The sequence below is a fragment of the Sparus aurata genome, chromosome 8 (assembly GCF_900880675.1).
Source record: "Sparus aurata chromosome 8, fSpaAur1.1, whole genome shotgun sequence".
NCBI lineage: Eukaryota > Metazoa > Chordata > Actinopteri > Spariformes > Sparidae > Sparus > Sparus aurata.
Window position 1 is genome coordinate 30,031,773 of NC_044194.1, and position 20,192 is coordinate 30,051,964.

Below are 20,192 nucleotides of genomic sequence, written 5' to 3' on the forward strand. Positions count from 1 at the left end.
ACGCCTAGATATAATGTTCCCCCCTTCGGTCTGACACCTCTCCATATATTAATGGACGTGTGCAGAATGTAAAACTAAATGGCAATTCAGTCAGATAATCAGGCTACATACTACTAGTACTAGTACTACTACACTACGTTTTCTAGTTATACAACCAAATTCACAATTCACAGTAACTGTCCTCATCTGCATGTCATTGTGTTCTGTCACACAAATGCAGCATAAACTGGTCATTTATTTGCTGCTCTCTAAAAACTCTGTTTTCAGGTGTGATAAGTGTTTTTGTGGACAGAGGGGTCAACATTTAGCGCTTAGTGCACCTGCACTTTCATTGGTTGTGGGTTGGACATCAAAGGTTACCAACCTGTTTTTACATGGGTCAATGAGAACCCTTTAGAATTATTATTATATAACAAATAGATTCCTTAATTTGCATACAGTTTCCTGAACTTTTTTTTCCAATCAAAGGATTGAGCCCGCATTGCAAGATACAAGCCAAAACAAAGTAAATAGATGTGGACTGGCTGTGTTCTGAGGGTGTATATTAAATGAACCAGCGCTCAACAATAAATACCTCTATATCAGTGAAAAACTTTCACACTGGGGTGTACTGTTTGCACTTTCATCGTTACAAAAGGTCAGTTATTGTTTTTTTCCTCCAGTATTTTTTGGAAACTTTTTTCTATTCTCTTCTGTCCTTTGCATTCCTTATCTCCTTCCAGCCTGTTACACTTTTTTCTTACAGGAATTGGTTTTTGACACCGCTATGATTCCTTTTTTTTCTTTTGCATACATACATACATTCTGTTCCCTGTCTTTTGTGCATCAGGACGGCACATGCACAGGGTAAAGCAGAGGCAGCGGTGGGAGCAGCTCAGAAAGCGCAGGAGGAGAGTCGTATGGCCAGGGTCACAGCCAAGCAGTTCTCCCCTTCCTTCCAGCACCCAGGAAATGGTGAGCAAACATACAAACATGTACACACTGCAGCAGATGTCCATAATCTGCAACCCAGCCAAGCAGATATATACACAACGACACGTGTGTGTGTGTGTGTGTGTGTGTGTGTGTGTGTGTGTGTGTGTGTGTGTGTGTACATGTATGTGTGGGTTGGTGATAAAGGTCAGTGTGAGCTCCCCTCCAGCTTCATGTGTCTGCCTCTGTCACTCACACCTGTACAGCACTGCAGGTTGCAAACCCACAAGAACATGCATTACTAAGCACTGTGAGAAACACACACACATACACACACACACACACACACAATCACACACACACACAATGGCTTAATGACATGTACAGTACACTCCCACACACAGATACCTGAGATGACAGTGATTGTTCTTTAGCCATCCATTCTGCTCTCGGTGGCTGTCTGTTGCTCTCACAGCTAAAAGAAAAAAGAAAACACACATGTTACCGTGAGGACATCTGTGTCACCAAGTATTAGCTGACATTTTGCAACATGTTTGTGTTGAGACGTACGTCCTAGACATCATCAAGTATATTAATCTTTGCCCTGCATTTGTACACAGATAAGAACTAAGGGACTGTAAAAAAAAATATCAGCAGTGCCGAGATCGAAAAGTCGATGAAAGTTTTGTCAATTGCTGCTAAGTGATATATACCGATCCCTAGACTGGTATACCATTTCTTGGAGTGGTATGTTGCTGCTATTCCACTGGTATTCCACCTACACATGACGGTATATGTCGCTTGAGACTTATTTGCCATTGAAAGACTGTTGGATGGGTACCGCCCCCTGATGAATGTAATGCCACTGGGCTGGTTTTATAGCAAGTTCTGCTGTAAATTTATACATTTTTCTAGTTTTTATTGAAAATGCTAACTTAACACATTGTCGTAAATAAAGGAATGCATGTTGTATGTTTTGTTGTTGGCATGTAGGCATATAGAAAGTAGTTACACTAGGGATTCGTGCAATATGATAGTAAAGTAATATGCCTAAATTTCTGCCTATAAACTATTCAAAGCTCATGAAAGAGCTAGCCTTAGCTAACATGGCTATTGTTATCCCAGCCACCGTAGCCAGTCTGACTAATCCATAGCAGAAACTATGAGCCAACCTACCAAACAATACTTTGTGACAGGTTCTCTTCATTAGGAGAACAAAATAATACATTACTTCATATAAAACCTACATATTGCGGAACATTAACCATTGTGGCATATTATGTATCATGTTCATTGTACTTTGAATGACCAGAATAAGCCGCTAATTAAGAGAAAGACGAATCAATCAAATAGACGCATACCAAATTTAGCCGGTATAATACCCTCTGGATCAGTTGGTATATCGATGCCCAAAGGCTAATACGCTGGATCTACAGGTTCTTATCACAATAAGTCAAGAGTTAAACAGTAAACAGTAAAACTACCATGTGACAGAAAATATCCCAATGTCTATGCAAGGCATTTTTTTTCTTTATTAGTGGCTTATTCTGGTCATTGAAAGAAAGTGAACATAACATGCCATGCCACACTGGTTAATATTCCGCAACGTAGATTTTATATGAAGTACTGCATTATTGCATTATCCTCATGAATAAGACTTGTCAGTATTGTTTGGTTGGTTTCCGCTATTGATTAGGCAATGGTACCCATTCAACAGTCTTTCAAACAGTCTCAAGCGGCACATATCACTTTTTGATCTTGGCGTCAGTCAAAAATATTAGAAGTGAAGGTTTGGGTTGAAGAAGGAGCCATGCAACTCAGGCATCATGTAATCCAGTAATCTTCAATGACTTTCAGGCCAAGGACCCCTTAGCTGATAGCAAGACAGAGCAGGGACCCTACTATTTATATTGTACACTATACTGTTTCATATTGAACTGGGCCTTTAATAACATTAAGGATGGCAGCTGTTGTAGCATGGCTAATGTTAGCTATGTTAGCATCACCTCCTGGGTGGAGCTTATGTCAGATCTCAATAAGTTACAAAACAATACATTTTTTCCTCAAGAGAATGTCTGCACAGTTGAGACGATAATACATACTGACCAATATGTTTCAGTGATATATTAGCTGATTTGTTAGCCACTGCTGATAGGAGCTGTATAAAGATTAAGGGTATTGTTTCATTAGCGTGCTCACAGGTTTTTTATTTTTTGAGCCAAAAGAGACAATTTTCACATCCAGAGCTAGCTGTTATAGCTGAATGGGTTAACTATAGGCTTCTCACCCAAGAGACTGGCATTCGTGTCCTACATGGAATGTAGAATGAATTCTCCATTTTGTTTCCGTTTTTCTCCAGTTCTCTGATGCAGTTTAATTCCATTTTGTCAATAAACATACTTGGTTAGGTTTAAAATATGCTTTGTGTAGACCCTTTCATAATATTAAAGACACAAGCCATGACATTTTAAACACGTGATTTGTCAGTTTAGTGGTGGTCATGGAGTAACTTTACTTGTGATGTTCCAGGAGCAATGCCAACAATGCAATATCAGATTGTCTAGAGGAAATACTGCAACCACAGAGATGGTGCTTGTGCTCGTTTCATTCTGTGCCTGATTACTTTTTTCTGATAGCTTCTTTCAAAAACAGATCCCCAACCTAATTAATTGTTGCATAGTCCCTAACATTTTTATCACGTATTGTGATATTATGCATGTCTTTGTTGTCTGACCTGATGCAAGTGTAAAGTGGCGAGAAGAGATGAACGTTGAATGTCAAAATATCTTTCCGATGTCTTTTGACTTTTGCAGGTATGGAGGTGCAGCGCCCCAAACGCCAGGTCTCCAGTGAGGTGGAGGGCGAAGGGTTGTCAAGTAGCGCTGGCACCGCCGACAGCCCCGACCTCTATGTAAAGAGCGGGGCCTCCGACGACCCATCTAACGACGCTGCAACCCCAGACCTCAGTCCCCCTTCTTCCTCACCCCCCCACACTCCTCCTCCCCCTGCTCGGCCCACCCAACGCAGCAGAAGTGCCCGCTTCCATCGGCAGAGCGCCGTGGACCACACGGACAGGACGAAGGACGGGGGAGAAAGGGGGGAGAAAGGCGGGGTAGGAGGGCAGACGGAGATCCAGGTGCTGATGGAAGGAGGAAGTGGGGGAGGTGAAGGAGGAGGAGGAGGGAAGGGGGAGTACCCACGGGCCAACAGCTGGAGCGAGGACAAGAGGAGAGGTGTGTTTTCAAAAGGAGGAGGTGGGGTCAGTGGTCGAGGAGCGAGCCGGACCAACGGACACAAACACAGCTCGTCCAATCACAAGTCCCGGGAGCACGGATCATCCAATCACAGACAGGCCAGAGGGGACAGGTGGACGGAGTCATCCTCCTCTGCCTCTTGGACATCTGGACACAGGGGCGTGCATGGCAGGGGAGGTCGGCTGCTGGAGCAGGACGAGGAGAAAATTAGCAATTATGAGATGGAGATGAAGCCTTTACAGCCCAGAGACTCCACTACCCACAAGCCCCATGGGCACGGGGAGGAGAGGCACGGGCACAGTCACGCTCACGGAGAGGGGCGCTCGCACACCGTGCAACGACAGAGGCATAAGAACCGCGATGGGAGGGAGGGGAGGGAAGGGAGAGAGGGGAGAGAGGGGAGAGAGGGGAAAGAGGGGCGGGAGGCGGGTAAAGACTCACACAAACTGGACAAAGCGGGGGACAAGATGGATTCACGGCCTCTACGTCGGGACCTCACCCTCTCCCCCCCTCTGAAGTCCTCCCCCATCACACCAGAGCAGCAGGACCGCAGCCTCACGCAGAGCAAAGGCAACTCTGTAAGACTCACACTGAACACACCAACACAACTCTATCACGCAGATTTTTGTCTCACCAAACAGCTGATGGCTGAGATATCCTCAACATGGCACCACACAAATCACTTGGAGATAGTTTCTAATGTCATTGGCTGAAAATTCTTCTGCCGCAGCAGCTGTGAGTTTAGATTTAGGAGAAAAAGACTAACTCTTAAAAAAAATTAGCAAGCACTTTTTTTTGTCCTCACCTTGTTTTATATCTTCATTGTCTTTGCCACATCAGGAGCCACTGTGAACAAACAATTCTCACATAGCATTAAGTTTCTTATATTTCAAACTTCCAAAAATTCCATCAGTCCAAAGTTGCCTTTTGTTGCAACATTAAATCTTTTTTATACAGCAGTAGAAATAACCCACCTTGCCGTTGAAGCAGCTGTATAAAACTGTGACAACTATGACCCTGTGGACTCAAAATACAACACTCTCTATATCTCCTGATGTAAAATAGTTACTTTTCAAGTTCAGAGTCCAACCAGTCCAATTTGAGTGAATTGTTTCAACTTGATTTTAATTTCAATCATTTTTTATAAATTTTACATCAATTTGATCTGAATTGTTTTTGAATATTTGTCATTTTCAAATAGACTTTGTTAACTTTAAAGGTGCAGTATGTAAGCATTGGCCACCTGAACTCAAAACAGACAGGGGACAGCATATCAGCTAAGTTACTGCTAAATGGTTGGCCGTGCATCTAGTGGTCCAGTGTTGCTTTTGGTGTTTGTATGGTATGTTGGGCTGAGTTCATAGACCTATTGCCACTGGATACAGCCTCGAGGTGGCAAGCTGCTCATTGTCTGCTCAGTGAAACATTGTGCAGCCGTTTTCGCAGGGGTTGTGACCCTCAAAAAAAAATATCCACTGTTTTCATGTGAAAAATACTTTTTGGGCTGCAATGCATCACGTGATGATGTAATTATATGGGTTGCCCACTATGAAAACTAGCTTCAGAGCCTGGTACTCCTTCTGGCGGCTTGGCCGGGATTGACTATGGCTAGCTGGTTAGCTTGCTAACTTCAGCGTATATCTCAATAACACAATACATAGATGTCATAACTTCAAAGCTGTTATTTCTAAACGTTCTGTTATTTGAGTTATAGAATTCTCACATATTGCACTCGCTTAAAGACAACATTCTTCAAATCAAGCACAAATTGAAATGACCCACTAGGAATTTCAAAGATAATAATTCACACCAAATTCAGTTTTAATCATTCAGAAACTTATGATGCTTAAATTTTAACATTAAACATTCAGTATGTGTGTATTTACAATGGAGCACTTTTGTGGAGCATTTTGGTCTTTCACCTCTTTCTCTTAACCGTCCGTCTCCAGAACATTACTGTTTGATTATCACAGATCTACTGTGCAGTACCTGCTCAAAACCAAACAATGACAGACAGACAAAGTTAACAACTAGCTGGTGAGCATAGTCAACAGCTAAATAACCAGATATGTTTATGAGTTCGTAAAGACCAAAACAGAGCTAAAAGGAGAGTGAGTACTGGACTTACTTTCATCAGGTGGCTGCAAAAACAACCCAAAATGAATGCTAATGTTGCTCTGTATATTCTAGGGGTAAAGGTTTGCAAATAAGTTGGCCCTATAAACTTAAAGTTTCAGTATGTTGGACTTAGTGGCATCTACCTGTAAGGTTGCAGATAATAACCAATTGAAATTTACTGCCACTTTCTCAGTATGTAGGATGACTTAACAGTGGCCACAAAAAATGTCAAAGTCCCTCTCTGGAGCTACCTTTTTTCCCCCTTCCATAGAAATCAGACATTTTATTTTGATGTCAAAGTCTTATAAAACAATTAATTAAACCAGATTAATTCATATATATATTTATGCGAGGTCTGGTTGATAACATAGTAACATAAACACTGACGAGGGTGATTACAGGTGTATTGCTCTGACATCTACCAGCATCACTGTGTACTCTCAGGTGTCAAGTGTACAGTATGAGCTGTGCTTGTTAACAGAATTTCAGCTATCTGATGAACTCCCTCATGTATACTGTCAAGCATCACAGTGACAAATATGTGCTGAAAGCATTTTTAATACACACAGTGGCAACCAGGTGCAAAATAGACACAGTTGGAAATTGTTCTGTGTTCATTTGTTGTGGTTCAGCGGTACACATAATAGGGTAATCACTCATTGTCTACACCAATACGGTTAATGTGTTTTTTGTCGTTTTTAACATAATTCCTGTTGGTTATGATAATAACTTTACACATCTGTTTACTGTTGATATTTAGGGACATGGTGACGCTGCTAGACATCATTACGACAAAAAACACATCAGTGTTAAGCTCACTTTTCCAGTTAAGTAAAATACAACCAGGGACTTGTTTAAATCCTGTCTGGTTGTTTGTGTGAAGCATTTGTAAGATATAGCTGATTTAGCTGAGTTTCCGCTTGCTGTATGTCCACAAATTAGCCTGATGGGTAAAGTATAATAATGACTGATGTTAAAGCATAGCTAAAACAAAGGCAAGGTTAAAAAACTGAGCATTTCCACAGTCTTGAATTTTGTCAGTGATATGCCATTTTTAGTCACCATGTTTCTCTATATGGCCAGAAGTATATGGACACATTAACCTAAAACTAATTTGTGATTGTTGAACTTTTCTGTGTTATAACAGTCTCCACTCTTCAAGTCAGGCTTTTCGTTGGGATTTAGATATGTGTCTGCACAGATTTGCTCCACTTCAGCCACAGGAGCATTAGTGAGGTCCAACACTGATGTTAGGTGATAAGTGCTTGTTCACACCCAAAAGCTATTGGATGGAGTTTAGATCAGGGCCTTGTGCAGGCTGGTCATGTTATTTCCAACTGGGAAAACCATCTATGGATACATTTTCTTAGATTTGGATAGAACTGCATTAGCTGATTTAGCCAATTGGGGGAAGCACAATGGTGTGAAATCACAACATCGGCGTTATTACTGTATGAAGGTGATACTGCAAACATTATAGCAGTTTATTGTAGTTTACACGGTGAGAGCAGAAATATTGCCACCTAATGTCAGTCCAATATTCAGTCTCCTTTCAGGTCTGATTTTGAATTGTGTCACAGGAATAAGTACTAAAACGGGAAAAATACAAGTTAGCATTTTTGCACCTGCAGTTCCTTTGCCTCAAGTCACTTATTTTGTAATGAGTTTTTGGTTAAATGCCTGAAAAAAGGTGCCTTGTTCACCTTTCTTTTTTACAACATAAAATGCATCCGTAAATACCCCACTCTTGAATTATAAAACGTATTTGTGGCTAAATACGACTATAGAAGTTGTCAACGACATTAAACTTCTGATGTGCTTGAGCATATCGTACTTATTTATGTAATGTCTGTTGCCATGAGCCTGTCAAAACCAAAACCAAGTCTTTTCTGGGAAAAGTCTGGTGGCAGGGGGCAGAGCCACTGCAGCTGCTCAGAGCCGGTAAACTTTCCAGGAGAGCGACAAATGCAGAGCCAGAACTTCTGGAAGGATAAACAGCAAACTTAAAGAGCAAACTAGTCTAACCCGTAGATTCCGCCATATACGTGCCCGCTGTGTGACGTCTCTGCCACACCAGCGGAGCTGATACGTTTGAGCTGTGATAACTTCCACCAGGTCCGCTGCACTGCGGATCTGCTCCATCCAGCTCCGGCAGTCCGAAGCCCTCTGGAACAAATACGCAACATTTCTATTTCTTGCAGATGCCGGAGCATGGCGCAGCAATTCAGCTGAAGTTAGCACAGAGCAGACAGGAAGTCACGCACAGAAACAACAATATAATATTCGGTTACTTTTCAAAATAAAACACTCCGTGTTGACACCAGCACACAAATGTCAAAAAAGAGACAAATACAAGCTCTTCTACTGAACCTTCGGTCGGTAACATTTTGTGTTGTTGTTTTTATAAAACAGACCTATAACTGCGGTCACGAGTGATTATCATGGAAAGTCCTCAGTCTCAGGACACCAACTGTCGACAGTTCTGCGCCATGGCAGACTCAAAACGCAACTGGTGGGGGTTGCCGGATGGCGGAGCAAAACCTGACCGGAGCCGTAATGCAGCTGACACGTATCTGGTGGAATCTCTGGGTTTCTCCTACTTTCCAACTTGTAGATTAAGTTTACTTTTTAAGTTACTTATAGATGTAGATATTAAAATGTTCATAGTATTGTGTAGTACGAAGCTTAGTGGTGGTGACAAGTCATGCCAAGACGATGTAGTTCATTGACATAGCTAACATTAGCTTTTTACTTCTGGCGATTGCATTTATGCCTCACATATCATAAAAAGTGATGTATTTGTGAAAATTATCTTGCTTAACCAAACATGCAAGATTCATAAGCTCATCTTCACCACAGAGCTTATTTTCTGCAAAAATCCCAAAATTGAATTGAAGAGACAACCAGGGTGATGCTAACTTCCAGGATAGCCTATAAAAATACCTCATCCCTGCTGCACTCTATATATACTGTATCTGGCTCTTTAGGAGCCAAATGTTCCCCTTTAACAATCAGCTTGTTGCTATATTTTTTCTTGGTACAGTAAGTAGCTGGACGTGGTTTTACAAGAACTCATTACTGTAGCTCAAAACAGCAGCTCCTGGAAACAACACTGTTGATAAAGCTGAGACTGAGGCAAGATGTTGCGATGCAGGGTATAAAACAAAATCAGTTACTTAAAAAAAAATTTAAAGCTACATGGAGCTAAGAAGAGATGAGATGTCGTCAATTGATATTTTTCATTTGAGCAACCAATTTTACTTCGAATGTAGTGATTTTATCCATTCTTAATATGATAAAATTGACCATAGCACCTTAAATTCCAGCAGTTTGAACCTCTGCTTGGCTCTGTTCAGTCTTAATATCACATGGTAAAGCAGCTGTATGGTGCATTTGTCATATCTGTCATGTTGCTGCCACACATTGATTTCTCTAAAAGGATTTGTTGCCCACTGTCATGAGGATACATTCCATCCCCAGTGACATAACACAATGTTATCCCACATATTAAGATAATCCTGGGGGAGAGGCACAAGGTTTAACCTTATGAAATAAAGAAAGATTTTTTTGTACTATGAGCAAGCAGGGAGGATTACGCCGCTATAATATGATTTTTTGGCTACGTCTTGACTCGGGCTGGTGGACGGCCCCATGCTAATCCTGGATCATAATGCGGTCGCAGCATTAGCTAATGAAACCAAGAGGAAAGTCGGCAGCGAGTGAAAGCCACACACGATACTCTACTGACATGCAGTGAGCACATTATGAATACAAGCTCTCTCTCTCTCTCTCTCTCTCTCTCTCTCTCTCTCTCTCTCTCTTTCTGGCACACACACACGCTCTACTTGTGTGTAAACTGTTAAATACAGTTCCACACAGCACATACAACTTGCTCACTTTATCATGAATTAGTCTGCAGCAGCGTTGACTCTGGCACAGTAAACGAAGCCGGTTCGTTTGTTGCTTTGTGGCTGCTGCTGCTGCTGCTGCTACCTGCTACTTGAAAACATGAAGCCTAAAATACACACACACACACGCACACACACACACACACACACACAGATATACAGGCGGAGAGAGAACCCCAGCGGTCCTCTCTCCACCTTAGTAACAGCAGACTGGCAAGCTAGCCCCTTCCTCACAGAAGGCCCCCTATTGGTTAACCAGTGCTCTGTTGCTAGGGAACAGCTTATGCCTTGCTTCAACGGTGGCCAATCGGTGGGTGTATGTCAGTAACAAGGGGGCGGGGGGTGGTTGGAGGTGGGGTGTGTGTTTGTGTGTGTGTTTGCAGCCGCAGCGAAGCAAGTGAGATTTGTGTAAGGCAGGTTCACAGCAGACACAGATACTATCACACTCATAAATACACACAGGGAATGCTGCAAACACCGAGGGAACACAGACACATGCAGAATATCTCTCCATCAATCACTCAATCAAACTTTTTTTGGACACGGTCCTTTTCGTGCAAGATGGCAACACAAACGTGCATCATACAGAAACAAAAAAAAGATACCCACTCTTTAACTGTATCCATTACAGCATGAAACCTCTGTACCAAAATAGCTCTGCACCCCTTGTGTCCACTCAAAGACATCAACTAGTCGTCATCATGGAACACAGAAATGAACCTCTGTGCATCCCAAAGGCTCATATTTACAGGAACAACACTGCAGTACGATGTGTCCCCAGACGGCCGAGCCCTTCACGGTCCACAATAACAAAAACTAACATGATGACAAAGAGATCTGAAGAGTAGTGAAGAGACGGATAAGTGAAAGTGAAAGGCCAATGCAAGATAAATGAGCAAAAATTAGCAGGGACACATCTTAAAAGCTTCTTTGACTTGCTACATGAAAACCGAGAGCAGAATCTTACAATGTACAAAGATGCATCTGCTACCAAATGGTCAGCACACATGCTGCCGCATTTTGGCTGGTCTGCAGCTTGTCTTAAGCTTTCTTGGGTGGACCACAAAATAAAGCATTACGGTACTGTAGTCAAACCGGCTGATGATAAAAGCATGCATAGGTCCTTTGGTATCTGCGTTGGAAGCGATATGGCAGTGCCTGTTCAGTGTTTCCTGAGATGATGAAAGGCATGGCTGGTGATATTTTGAATTTGAGCTTCAAAATTCAGATGAGGATCAGAAAGTTCCTCGCTTCGGGCTTGATTTTAAGTCAGTGCACAACTTCTGTCTTAGAGCCTGTACTCTAATTAATAGATCCGTTGTTGCAAGGTCTGTGACATAAAAGGGCAGACATGATGAATATGTTAAGATTTACATCACAGAGTCATATGGAATTTATAGCACAGTAGCCCGAGGGATTGTGTCCATATTGGCCGATTCCACACACACACACACACACACAGATGATTTTCTCATCCAATGCCAGTGTTCAGTGCCAATGCAGGAAGTAGTGTGCCCTTTATGTAGTCAGGCAGATTATTAGGGCGTGGAGGTGGGGGTGGTATGGTAGATGGTGGTGTTCCATGTCACTGTAATGCAGGACTGCCGGGGTCTCGTCCCATACTTGCACTGTTCAACCTTAGTCGTGATCACAATCTTTCTCTTACGATAGCCAGATGTTTAAGTTGCCTAACCCTGCAGACACATCCAATAGCTACATGTGGTTTAGTCTAAATGGTAAGATAAAAAAATTCTGCAATTGTTGATAAAAAAATTTCAAGAAATGTGTGGTTGCATTTATAGTGAAACTCTCGCCAAAAGCAACCAAGGCTTTATTTGTGATTGAATATGAGTCAAACCTTCGTGTAAATGCATAATTCCGACGAAAAAAGCTACTTTTAAGATTTACCGTAGTGTCATATTCAGGCAAGCTAATTTCCAATGGAGTGCATGGGCACTCTGACGCTAGCATCAAAAACGCTATTACATGCTATTTTTAAAACACTAAGAAGGCTCCATACATTTTTTCACTTTAAAGTCAAAACAGCTGGTCCTATAACTGAGCTTTTGGGCAAGAAAAGACAGACTGCCGGACAGATATGTAAGGAAATCTGCGTTTAAATGTTTAAAAATGACTTGACTTGTGTGCTTACATTATCTCAAATGTTTCCAACAATGTTCAAACCAAGAAAATCTCAAAGTTTACTCTGGCATAAGGTAAGCAGGAAAGTGTATAAAACTTTTAAACATTAGCTTGTCCGTCATTGTCACGCCAGGTAGATTTGCATCAGCAATGGTAGTTGTCGCAAAGTGACTTTAAACGCAAGATCGTTTGTGTTTATTCATGTTACACTGCGGAGTGTTTTTCTGTCCTAAAACAGCCAGAATTGTACTGCTGCAGTCAGGTTGATAAACAGGAGTGAAGATATATCCAATTTCAAACACCAAAGGTAATGTCTGAGCTCTCCTCCTGTTGGAAAACGGCTCCGGATCAGAGCGCAATCCAATGTGACTCAGGGGTTTATTACTCCAGCTGGTGCAAGAAACGTCTCGGTATTGTTTTGATAGACAGACTCCTAACAACAGATTTAGATATTGTGCGCTTAAACTCATTTAGAACTATGCCATAGAGCCTTCCACGTCTCTGCATTTTTACAAGAGTAAGTACAACATGCTTAAGTGTATCACAAGTAGCATTTTTGTTGTGTTGAGGATGTAAGCCGGGACAAACATTTTTTCTTCTCAGTTTTAGACAACTCACTCAATAAGTTGAGACACTGAGATCCTGTTCAGCTATAGACGATGTGTTAGCAAAAAGGTTTTTAGCTTGCTTTAGACATTCAACAGTCACAAAGCAGCATAAGCATTTATTTCATCTAATTTCTGCTCACATTAAGTCTAATATTGTTTCTTCTTTTATCTCCGTTTAAGTCCTCAATATTTGGTGCCTTCGGCTGCTAAATATGTTCATTCTTTGCCCACTAGCTGCTAACCTTCTTTGCCATTTAGTGCTGTGCAGGTAGAGTACAGTTGGTTTATCACAGCTTGTTTGCTATAAGCAGCTGCCTGCTTCTGCTTGATGAGGGCGGTCAAACAATACTGTCAATATGTGGGCCATAAAAGATAAGATTAGCTAAAAAGAAAAAAGAAAGCTCTGTAGAGTTCAAGACTCATTGACTGTTTGTTGCTGCGAGAGGTTGTTTTCACGTTACACACAGTAGTAGTTGCTCAAATTGTTTTTCCAATGATTTAACTGGATTCATTTTTGCAATCGGCCAAAATTTAGCCTGAAGAATCTAAGTTACTTCACAAGATGTTCACAATGGATGTTCTCAGTGGCGGGGGAAGATGCCAGTAAGCTAGAAAAATTATTTACTCTTTGCCAGCACTTCATCTTCAGGATAATAAGCATTCTGTTATAAAAACAGAAGGGGGTTTGGTCGGATCAAGGGAGCTGGTGAAGAGGCTGAGTTGCATTTCGCTGCTAATGACAAAAAAGTGGTTCATATTAGAATCAAGCAAATGGAAAAGAATGCTAAATGGGATTCTCACCATTTTTACTGGGATGATACTTAACCTGAGAAGTTCTTCTCTGTGCTCTCTGCATTTTTATGATTTCACACCAGGAGGATTAAAACAAACTGTTGCAGTTGATGTGTTATTGAAAAGTAAATAGTTGTGAAGAGTGCAAAGTAATTAGGATATAATTAGACAGCCAATATGCAAATTAATTAAGTCATATTTGAGGACTGAAGAAATAATTCTCGGAAATACTGATATCAGAGTCGCATATTATAGATAAATTATCATATCTATAAAATACATGGGAAGATCTGCTTAAAATCAACTTAAACTGCAGCCCCTCCATACATTTCCTTATATAAAAAGAAAAAAGAGTAAGTAAGTAACAGTAATAAGTATAATAATGTATGTGATTGCGTCTCCTTTTGTTCCTGTCATTGAGGGCAGATTAAACCAAACCAAAGTCCAGGTCCTTTCTGCCAAAATTGGCAAAAAAAAAGAGCTGAAGGAAAAGACTAAACGGAAAAGGCATGACAGATCTCCTCAAGAGGCAGAGCTGATCGCTTAGACCTGAGAGTATCTGTATGGTTTACTAATTGAAAATACTAATTATGAATGATCGTGCTCCACCCATATAAAGGAAGTAATTAGACTGAAAATGTAATTTAATTATTCACAAATCAGCCAACCAATCGTAAATAGCAGAAACTGCAGAGTGGAAACCAGCGAAAACAGGTGTAATTCTCTCTAAGTCAGGAATGGTACTGCAGTGCGTGGATACATAAAAAGCACACACTCTCTCACTAAATAAAGATAGAAAAGGCTGATTATCAGAGGATTTCACTGTCCTGGTCCGGTAATCATCTATGACACAGATCTGAGATAAGCCTATCACCGGATTGATCAGCAGAAACCTTGTTAGCAGCCACTCTGGACAGATTCATTTACAACAATGTTGCACTGATGCAGAGTAGTGTTACTCAGAGTCCCATTTTCCCTCTCCCACTGCAGCTGTTGTTAGAATTAATTTAGACGTAGACTTAATTAAAACCATAGGTCTTCTGCACCTCCTTATTTGGTAAATCCTTTAAAAAGACTGACATACATGAATATTGTAAAATGTGTAATTTTCAAGCAAGGGGATTATTTTTAAGGCATTCTTCGAGGGGGTAAAAAACTGCTGCATCGACGTTAATGTCAGTGAATATACTGGATTCACTCTCACATATTTACCCACAGTGGACAGGTGGTCAGAAAGACTGGCCTTCACCCACATGACCCAGGTTGTCACCAAGCATCTGCTTAAGTGTCATCGAGCAAGGCGCTGACTCCCCACCAGCTGCAGGCTGCTGTTCTGCAGCAGAGCTTGCCCTCTGACCTCACTTTGTCAGAGGAGGTGGGCTTCCCTGTGGGATCAACACAGCATTGATTCATTTAGCTAAAGATGCAGGTTGCTTTGTCATTATTGCACATTAAAAATAAACTGCTTCACAATTTAGGCCTTTTTTGTGTCATTTATCCAGAAACCAACAACTTAATTCTAACTAGAAAATAAGAAAGAGTGATAACTGAGTCTGTTAAGTGGTTATTGGAATGCCTAGTAGTGTAGCTCTTTAAGCGATTTCTCCTTATTTATTTAATTGCAACTTTTTAATGTCCATTTACAGCAAAGTGTCTAACGTGTTCCTTTTACCTGTGGTCTCAACATGCAGTCTTCAGTGTATGTTATATATGTCAGTTTGTCTTTAATCATTGAGATGCCAGCTTAATGCTTTTTTGAAACCTGGGGATTTTTTTTTATTCATCTATTTGAGATGACATGGTTGCCTTACTGAGATTCGTGTCCGGACACTTTATAGTTTCGTGCAGGCAAATCTCAGAATGTGTTTGAGTTTCCCCTGTCCTGTCAAGTTTAGAACTACAGCTTTTAGTTTAGCTGCTTAAATGTGCCTCGATAGTTGCTGCATGGAAACGTTTAAAATGCTGAAATGAAATAGAAACACCGAAAGAGCTTAATTTATGCAAGATCCCACCTTCCTATTGAAGTTAGACTAAAATTAAGTTGCTTGTTTGCCTATTTTGGATGCATTTAGAACTGATATTGAAAAAGACAGAGCGGTCAGGTCACTCAGTGAAGCCTGAAGTGTGGTATTTTTTGTGCACGTCATATGAGCTATGTTGGCATGTGGTTTACATTTCACACTTAGGGCATTCAGCAGACGCTTTTGTCCAAAGTGACTTACAGTAATTCATATATACTGTACATTCATACACTGATGGCGGTGGCTGCCATGCAAGGTGCCGTCTATAAGATGATAGTTTAGTTCTAAACATTAAAATGTTCATTGTTCTGGTCATTAAACCAGTGTGATCGTTGTCGCCTACCTATCCTCAGCTTCACCCACTGCTTATGCCCACTGCTTCACCTCTCTAACGTGATATGCCTGTGTGGGCTACAGTGCTGGGTCACGCACAATGGCCTGTTGAATCAATCCACACTAAACATGATAGTGGCTGAATGAAAGCTGTCTTTGACTTTTAATGAAAAAGAAGAAAATATGTGTTTGTTGTGTAATTAAATGTTAATTTCATTTATTAAAAAATATAAGTTAGAAAAGTTCTCCTGGTCATTTAGGCGGGCACTGGACAAGTACGGGCCCATATCTTTAAGACCCATCCACCCGCTGTACACACATATCCCTCAAATCCCTCAAATTAAGTTCTGTAACACTTATGACAAAGACTTTATCCTCTGAAATGACATCAGTGCACTGAAACAGTAAACTTAACTGGGAATTTCATGAAATAATAAATAATAATAAAGTATAATACGATATATTTTTATGCATTATATTCTCTTAAAAAGTGTTTTGATATTGGCGCATATCGGACAAAACAGACACTGATACTGATTTATCTGTGAGAGACGATGGCTGCCGATAATATCAGCTCTATAAAATCCTATTTGTAACTGTGAATCATTGGTCACGCTGGTTTTGCCATAGAAACACATTTTAAAGTTGCTGCTTACATACTGTTTCTAAAGGAATATGGACAAGGTAGAGTGAGGATTGGTAACGTAGGCTGATTTGTGAGTGTACCCAATACTGAGAAAAACAAGTGGGTTTTTCTTCCACACATCTGAAGAGAACATCAGTCACTGCGGCTGAAATTGACTCAGAAAAAAGCTCTGAATTTGTTCGTTTTAGCATCACACAGCGGCACTGAAAGCCGGTATCAACATTATTTAGTACAGGGGAATATTACTGATGTCAGGTGAAAACCTGGCATCTTCAAAATGTCAGAGCATTGTATTGAACCTGGCACCCAAGTGTTTGAGTTCATCTGAATTTTTTTGAAAAGGTTCTATAAACCCCAGGGCTGTGGGATTTTCTGACCCACTAAAAGAGCCAGATCCAACTGAAGTGACAGTTAGCACAATTCCCCTGACAGCAGTGGGATGAGCGTGCAGTTATGCAAGTTTGAATAAATGTTAAAAATTATTTAAAAAGCAACAGTTCAACAAGTTCATACGAATACACTGATGAAAACGTGGAGAACAATACGCTTTTATGTTAAAAATTGTAGTTTGGACCTTTAAACTGCGTTAAAGCAAAGCCTCTACCACCCACACTGGACAGCAGGTTGGTCTGCAGGTTTGAGGTTCCCCTGACACTGAATCTACTGGCGTATTAACGACCAACTGTGGTAATGAAAGCTTTCTTGGCTGTTAGGTAAAGACATAAATATGACTGTGTGGATTTGATTGCATTAGCAGGTGTGTGTGTCCTTATTATTGACACTCTCCCCCTTTCTTTCTCTCTCTCTCTCCCACGCAGGCCTACAGCTCTATCCTCGTTGTCATGGTGATTCTGCTCAACATTGGAGTGGCTATTTTGTTTATCCACTTTTTTATTTAAAGACAGCATCGCTTTCAGAGTCGGCCTATCTATGCTACAACAACTATAAATTCATATGAGTATTACGACAAAATCTGCTGCTCCTTCGTGTTCCTGCCTAGAGGACTGCACCCGGCTGACGGAGGACTAGGACCCAGGAGGGCTACGGCATCATTTTTGGCTAAAGGCGGCAAACCTGGTCTAACCTCAGCTGAGCTTGGTCCAGAGATGCTGTACTGCGTAGCCAAAAGAAATGGACGGCATAGGGGTGAGACAGTCCAGATGACTGGGCTACAGGGAGATAACATAGTCCAGGGACTGGACTTAAGTGAGCTTAAGTAGTTCACATATGGACTCAAATGGGCTGAACCGGTCTGATCCCCAGGCCATAAGAGCTGCAGCTGGCATTACAGCAAGATGTCTGCTTCCACTGTCTGCAGACAGGACTGTAGAGACAGACTTTTTCATCTTCAAATCATAGTTTTCAACAGATTTGTAACTTATAATTTATTTATTAACATTTTCTCTCATGTACAATATGTTGATGGATATATACTTTATTTTGTAACCCTCCACCCCTCTTTATACAACTCCTGCCTTTTGGTTCCTCCACCTGCCCAGGTGTTGTTACTGATGGCTAAAGGTGTGTGTCCCTGTGTGTGTGTGTGTGTGTGTATGTGTTTTTATGTAAGACTCAGAGCTGGTGAGTGTGTGCTTCCTGCATAATGGCTGATAGCTCCCTGTCCCTCTCATTCATCAGACCCCACTCTGATACCTGTCTCCTCTCATTCTTTGTCTCATGCTGAAATTGAGAACATGTGTATGTGTGTGTGTGAATGTGTGTGTGTGTCTGTGCGTGCATGTGTGGTCTCCAAGTAGCTCAGTGGCCTTTCATGCTGTTCATGAACTTTACCAGAGCATCTCATGAGGACACAGTCACTGCTCATCCACATCTAGCCTTCTAGCATCAGCTGACAGCTGTGCTCTCTCTCCATTTCTCCCTCCTACTCTCTCCCACCTCCACACACACCAGTCAGAGGATGGAGCTTCCTCTGAGTTGGTGGGAGTTCAAGAAAGACTGTCCTTGGCAAAGCCATGCGCCTACTGTACCACTAGCGGAGGTATTCAGAGGTGGTGCTGCATTCACTGAAGAAAAGCCTGGATGTGCAACAGCAAAAATATTCATATTGATACATCAGTGTCTCCTACTGCTTCTATCAAAACTTAACCTGACAAAACAATTACTACATCTTTTATACTATACTTGCAAGATGTCTGAAAAAAATCCTAGTCGCCACTTGCTTTGCTTTTGTAGCCCAAATTGATAAAAGTACAACAATGCATGCATATGTACTGTAATATCTTAGTTGTGCATTGAAACTGAAAGTGGAAGAAGCTTCAGAAGCACATGCGACATGTTAAGTTTTGATAAGAGCAGCATCTGGAAAGAAGTCTGTTTGGCACTGATGATTAAACTTTAGAGTCCAAATGTCTTTTATGGACTGATATCTATCTTTTCCAGGTTAAATTAAACCCCTATGCGGAGCCAAGTGATACTCCAAGCAGCCTGACAAGAACTTCCTCTGAAAGGATTTTAGTGAAATGATGCAAGACTGTTGTAGTAGAAGCAAACAGTGGCCATGATCAAGGTCAGGATTTAACGTCTCCATTCCTCAGCCTCTCCTCCACCGACTCAAGACCCTGAATGATAAACACACAAACTAAAGTGCAGTCACAAATATCAGTCACAATTTGTCTATTTTTATAGTCCAGTGAAGACACCCTTTGTGTGTATGTGTGTGTGTGTGTGTGTTTGTCAAACCCATCTGGCAAACCAGCCTCTGTGTTTGTTTGCATGTATTCACATGAACGCACATCAGAGTGTCTGAAAATGTGTGTGCATCCTCCTTCTTCCACGTGATGGGGTGGCTGAGCCTGCTGCCATCGGTAACAACTTCCAGAGGGCAGGAAGGCTCGCTGTTGTTTTTTCTGTCCAACAGCGTTTCTCAAACTACGGATTGGAACTCAAACTCGGCCGTAGGCTCATTTCCGGTGTTTCCCCACAATATTACAAGAGTACAGTCTAATGTGCCTGCACCCCGAGAGGCAGAACAATATATTTTCCTTTCATTTGGGTCCCAGACTGAAGCTCTGCTGTATGCCATCAGCCTGGTGACGATGCCCTGCGCCACCCTGTTAGTCCGCAGCATGCTACAGCATGCCAAGCTCTCTCTCTATAGTTTGACTCTCCTTTCTTTCTTTCTTTCTTTCTTTCTTTCTTTCTTTCTTTATGTTTCTGGGAATTACTCTGTTTTGTTTTTGAGTTATGTGGAGAAAATAATGAAAGTGTTTGAAAGAAAATGACTCTTGGCTCTTGTGTTTTTAATAATTTCTCTCTCTTTGTGTTGCTATGTTGTGTTTTCATACTTTCCTAGTGTGTGTTAGCAGGCAGCATCCCTGATGCAGGGAGGGAGTGGTACAGGCCCCAAAGGGAGGGGAATGGTTGCTATAGAAACCTTAACTGAATTTTCCTCCGTCACTGAAGGGGCGGGGTCTGTGTTTGGAGGCGGGGTTTACCTT

At 41.4% G+C, this 20,192-nt stretch overlaps 1 protein-coding gene across 1 annotated transcript in view; it reads left to right on the forward strand.

Moving 5' to 3' along the window:
- jph3b (junctophilin 3b) overlaps nt 1-19,976 on the forward strand; it is a 56,045-nt gene extending 36,069 nt beyond the window's left edge. Inside the window, exons 4-6 of the mRNA XM_030426023.1 lie at nt 830-954; nt 3,726-4,744; nt 17,553-19,976. Of these exons, the coding sequence (XP_030281883.1) occupies nt 830-954; nt 3,726-4,744; nt 17,553-17,633 (1,225 nt within the window). The 3' untranslated portion in view covers nt 17,634-19,976. The remainder of the gene's footprint in view (nt 1-829; nt 955-3,725; nt 4,745-17,552) is intronic.
- The last annotated feature ends 216 nt before the right edge of the window (nt 19,977-20,192 follow it).